This window comes from Tasmannia lanceolata, unplaced genomic scaffold, assembly GCF_043159265.1.
Source record: "Tasmannia lanceolata isolate RefF3 unplaced genomic scaffold, GAP_Taslan_0.1 ptg000007l, whole genome shotgun sequence".
NCBI classification, from domain to species: Eukaryota; Viridiplantae; Streptophyta; class Magnoliopsida; order Canellales; family Winteraceae; genus Tasmannia; species Tasmannia lanceolata.
Genome location: NW_027518684.1, coordinates 26,433,361 through 26,439,078, shown reverse-complemented (window position 1 = coordinate 26,439,078; position 5,718 = coordinate 26,433,361). Strand labels below are relative to the sequence as shown.

The 5,718-nt window shown below is 40.8% G+C and overlaps 1 protein-coding gene across 1 annotated transcript; it reads left to right on the top strand.

Annotated features, from left to right (window-relative positions):
- The first annotated feature begins 5,000 nt into the window (after window positions 1-5,000).
- LOC143880708 (protein FAR1-RELATED SEQUENCE 5-like) lies at window positions 5,001-5,510 on the top strand. The gene has a single exon (XM_077383684.1). It carries the CDS (start codon window positions 5,001-5,003, stop codon window positions 5,508-5,510), a length of 510 nt encoding a protein of 169 aa, XP_077239799.1.
- The last annotated feature ends 208 nt before the right edge of the window (window positions 5,511-5,718 follow it).

Genomic DNA, 5,718 nt, shown 5'->3' with positions numbered 1-5,718 from the left:
AGGGGGTCAGGCCTTCAAATTTCAAAGGGGGCTGGGCCCAATTGAGTTGGGCCTAGTAAGGATTTGGCCTAACTCAACAGGGGCAACTGCCCCCCTTATGCTACATGTAGCTCCGCCCCTGCGTATAACCATAGGATCACGCCACATGTCCTCTTCGTACTCCTAAAAGATCTGTCATAATTCCACATCATCACGATTATGAAGATATATGCACGTAAGATAAGCATGCAGTGTACGTTACTAATCTTCTATCGTAACCAGTACACGGCCCAATCCGAATATTGGAAACCTTTTTCTCCCAAATGATGAGAAGAGCCCATGTGGCACACAACAACAAAGGATCACATGCAAAAGAGACAAACTTATATACACGACAATCCATCGAAAAGGAAAACGGCTCCCTCTCTCGTGCACCCACCCACAAAAGAGGAGGAACCAAACCAGTGAAAGATTCACCATTAACTGCTAGCTTTAATTAGCCATTAAAGCCAATCTATTGGAAGGAGAGAAAAGGTGCATGACGCTCTCCCCCCTCCCCCCGTCTTCTTCCCTCGGACCTCACACTCGAATTTGATCACCCAAACAACAGAAAGAACTCGTGGCTGAGTCTGGTAACCTTGTTATCCATTCCACCATCTTGCTATTTATTTATTTGATTGGGTCAAAATCTGACTTGGGTGTCGAAGTGGTCGTTCGGGACCAAGCCCGGACTCCCTGACTCCAGTTTCTCTGTGATTGTAGATACTCAACAGAGATCCTCTACCAACCGCATGATCACGGACCCGGGTTTTGGCACCATCAGGACGATGGTGAAGAAGAAATTCCACATGCATCAGCAAATCTATCTATTATAATAAAGGTTCAAAAATCAAAGAGGAAGTCTCGCAAGTAGAAAATGACAAGGTTACATGCGATCATGAAGATCTTCTGCGAGATGACCTAGTTTTGATTGTCCAAGGGTTCATATACATGTTTAAATAGGAGGAAGATCCACAATAACGACATTACATTTTTAAATCTCTATCTATCATCAATCATAAGGTACACATGATGTTTTCAAATACATGCCACTTAATCATGTGATATAATAACCCTAGTGGACAATTGGCAATTGAAGGTATAGATGCACCATGACCCTTACAAGATCGGTTGGATTCATAATTTCAAGAACATAACGAGTTCAAAACAATGCCATATACCTATAAGAAAGTATTATCAAGAGGACTAATCCCACCAGAATCAATCAATAGTAGCTAGTTTAATTAAGTAGGATTTTCTCTTAGGACTCCGGTGTTTGTTTTTGTCTATTCTCTTAGTTCTCTTTTCATGTGGTTTCTAGTCTTTGGTTATATAAGTGTAATGCATATGGAGCTTTTTATAATCATAAATTTGGAGGAAAGTAAGAGGTTCCTTTGTCTCTCTCTATTTCTTTTCTATTCTTGCCTAGTGGATTCTAGGGTTATTACAAGTTGTATGGTACCGCTACATGAAGATGATCCGGATAGCTTATCTCCACTCAAGTGCAGGAAACAAGGGTGGGGCCACATTGTTGGGGTGATCATAAGCATTCATTTGAAAGGCCCCATCATGGATGGGGTGTGTACCAAAAATAAGCTTCATTGGATCATCATAGGGTGTCTATTTGTGGGGGTGAAAATGAACAGATACTGTTTGTCCACTAATCTGCCCATTTTTTCACCCCACAAATGGACACCCTAAGATGATCCAATGGAACTGATTTTTTGTGGACACCCTATCCATGAAAGGGCCTTCCAAATGAATGCTTTGGATCCCCCCAACAATGTGGGGCCACTCCTGTTTTTGCACTCGAGCACAGATACTGTTTGTCCATTAATCCGCCCCTTTTGATCACTAGGAATACCCCCTGTCAGTGTATCAATGACTAAAGAGGGGGCTGTTGTACTTATGTCAGAAGAATTAAATGCCCTTGATTGCCAGAAACAGTGACAGGGAGTATTCTTGGTGATCAAAAGGGGCGGATATATCACTTCCCTATATATATATATATGAGAGAAGTACCTACACACTACCTTGAAATACAGTGGGGGCCCACATTGTTTGGGTGATCCAAACAATTCATTTGAATGGTCCTCACATAGATAGGGTATCCACAAAAAATCAGATCCATAGGATCATCCCAACCCTACGATTTGTGGAGGTAAAATGGACGTGTATAAACCTTCACAAATTAGTCCATTTTTTGCCTCCATAGTTTGAATGGTTAGGATGATCATATGGATCTGATTTTTTGTGGACACCCTATCTATGTGAGGACCATTCAAATGAATGGTTTGGATCACCCAAACAATGTGGGCCCCCACTGTCTTTTAAGGTAGTGTTTAGGTAACTTACCTACACAAGTGTGTAGGAAATGTTCTCTCTCTCTCTCTCTCTCTCTCTCTCTCTCTATATATATATATATATATATATATATATAGAGAGAGAGAGAGAGAGAGAGAGAGAGAAAACGGTTTCTACACATGTGTGTAGGAAGTTCTCTACACATTAGTGAGGTGTTTTGAAGCTATTAACGACAGCCCTTAGATTAGTGTAATCTCAGCCGTAGGTTCTGTCAAACCTCTCCATCAACCAAGCCCTGTTTCCTCTCACATCGAGCAAAACAGAGAAGAAGGAAAAAACCCAAAAATGGCGTGCTCTCCTCCTCTCTTTCTCTCAAAACGTAGCTAGCCTCAACCCAAAATCTGAGCGACGATTTGAGAAAATTGCTTCATCCTCTCCATCGAGCAAAGCCCTAAAACAGAGTTAAAAAAAAAAACCCAAAAATGGTGTGCTCTCCATCGCTCTTTCTCTCAAACCCTAGCTAGCCTCGACCCAAAATCTCATCTCCTCGCCCTCATCTCCTCGCCTTTCCATCTCGGGTTTCCACCTCCTTGCCCAGGTAACAGATTTCACGATTTTTAGCAACAGATTTCACGATTTTTTTGGTTTTTTTCTCTTCCCTTTGTGTGAACTGATTTGGGTTTTTTGCAGGGCTCGTTCTCTTCGTCGCCCTCATCTCGTCGGGTGAGGACCTCCTTCACCAGGTAAGTCCTTCTCCACCCCTTTCTTTATTTTTCCATTTTTTTTTTTGCTAAAAGAGGCAGAATCGGGCATCCCAAATCTCACCCTCTACCCTCTACCCAAATCTCACCCTCTACCCATTTGTGCCCTCCCAAATCTCTCCTCCCATCTGCCCTAACCCTTTCTCTCCATCCCTCACTTTCTTTTTCCATTTTTTTTTAAAAAAGAGGAAGAATGGGGTGTAGATTTTGTGGTTGTGTGGGATAAAAAAAATCCGATTTTGAGGACATGTTTAAGCCTAAAAGAACCTAGTTTTTAAGCATGCAAAAAACCAGGTTTTCTTGTTTTCCCTTGTCTCATATTTGGATTTTCATGCTTTTCATTTGCAGACAACCACAAAACTTGGTTTTTTTGGGTACCTAAGCAAAGCCCCAAATTGAGAAGTATATAGAGTGTCTCATACATGTCTATGGGGTTTTTTAAACGAAGAATCGCTTTACTTTCTCTAAACCGAAATTGTTCACAAATGATATGAGTTGATGGATTTTATTTTCAGTTGAGAACAATATGAGTTTATGGATTTTGTTCTAACCTGATATTGATATTGTCATCAACTGATATTGTTCTGAAACTGATATTGTTCTCAACTGATTTTTTTCAATCAATATTGTTCTCCACTGATATTGTTTATAAATGATTTTTGGGTTGTGATGTTGGTTTTTTAATGTTGTTTATAAATGATTTTTGGGTTGTGATGTTGGTTTTGAAGTTACATGTTTATCTCGATCTGATGTTTTTTGGGTTTGTATGGTCGATCACTTGCATCTTCAGGTTTTTTTTATCCTCCTTTACAGTATATGGATCCGTTTGGGCTGTCTATTGTGGAGGTTGATGAAAATAGATTAATTATGGGTGATGATACAATGTCGCAAGCTGATAGGTTATGTGTTGATGAGGGAAATAGATTAGAGATGGGTGATGAAGAGGAACCGCTAGGTTGGGTTGATAATGACGAGGGCGGTACTGGTACCTCAGAAACGCCTAATAAGGATGATGCGGCGAGTGTTTTAGCTAGCAAACCTTTTGAAGGCCAGCTTTTTTATAATTGTGAAGATGCTTATGCATTCTATAACTCATATGCGTTGAGTACAGGTTTTAGAATTCGAAAAGGCAGGACCAATAGGTCGATCAAAACAGGTGAACCTATAAGGAAGAGTTATGTATGTGATAAAGAGGGATTGAAAAATCCTAATGATAAGAGACAGATTGGGATGGATGTGAAGCGGCGTCGTGAAACAAGAGAGGGTTGCGAGGCAAAGATGGAGATCAATTTGACAAAAGAGGATAAGTGGGAAGTTAGAATTTTTGTGGAAGAACATTGCCATGATCTTACATCTCCATTGAAGACACGATTGCATCATTCACATAATACATTACATAAGAAAGCCTCATGTAAAAACTTGATGGATAAAATGCACAGTGATGGGTTTGGTCCTTCTGGCATTGCAAGGGCAATTAACGCTTCAAATGATGGTTCATCTAGTGCTCTCACACCAGATCAGGTGTCGTCTCATTTGAGAGCACATAGGGCTAACAACATGGGACGAGAAGCTGCCATAGTAGCTAATCAGTTCCAATAGAAACGAGCGGAAGATCTGAATTTTCAGTTTGCCATGGAGATAGATGTTGATGGAAACCTGAGATCGATGTTTTGGGCGGATTCGAGGGCCAGAGAGGCATACCTAACCTTTAGCGACGTAATTGTTTTTGACGTCACTTATAAGACGAACAGGTACAGGATGCCGTTTGCACCATTTACCGACGTAAACCACCACAGATAGTCTACACTTTTTGGTTGTGCCCTCCTAGCAGATGAGACGGAGGAGACATTCACTTGGTTGTTTCGACAGTGGTTGAAATGCATGTTTGACAAAGCTCCAGGGTGTATAATAACTGATATGGATGGGGCGATGAGAAACGTGATTAGGCATATTTTTCCAAATACACGCCATCGCTTTTGCTCTTGGCACATTAGTAGGCATCTAGTTGAGCATGTTCCAGACATGCGAGATGCAACTAGTCAGTTTTATAAGGAATACAACCATTGGTTTTATAGGAAACACAAATCTGACAGTGAGAAGGAATGGGGAGCGTTGGTGGAGAAATATAATTTAGATGAAAGACATTGGTTATGTAAGATGTGGGATTTACGAATGCACTGGGTTCCTGCTTATTTTAGAGACACATTTACAGCTGGAATGACTTCAAGTGCACGAAGTGAAAGCATTAATGGTTTCTTCGATGGATTTGTTAAGCAAAGTACCACTTTAGAAGAATTCGTGGTACAATATGAAAAGGCCCTTGTGGCTCGGCGGAAAAAGGAAGCTGAAGAGGATTGGAGGACTAAATCATCACATGCAGTATTGAAGACAAAGAGCACATTGGAAGCAGATGCTGTATTATACTAGGAAAAATTTTGACTTGTTCCAACTTCAATTTGTAGCGAGTATTGATTGTTGGGAGGACAAGGAGAGTGAGAATGGTAACGTCACTGAATACAAGGTAAGAATGCGTAATGAGGAGGAATGGAAGAGTTACAAGGTTATATATGATGTATCGGAAGGTGTTAATGCTACATGTGAGTGTGCGATGTTTGAGACCGCAGGGATTCTATGT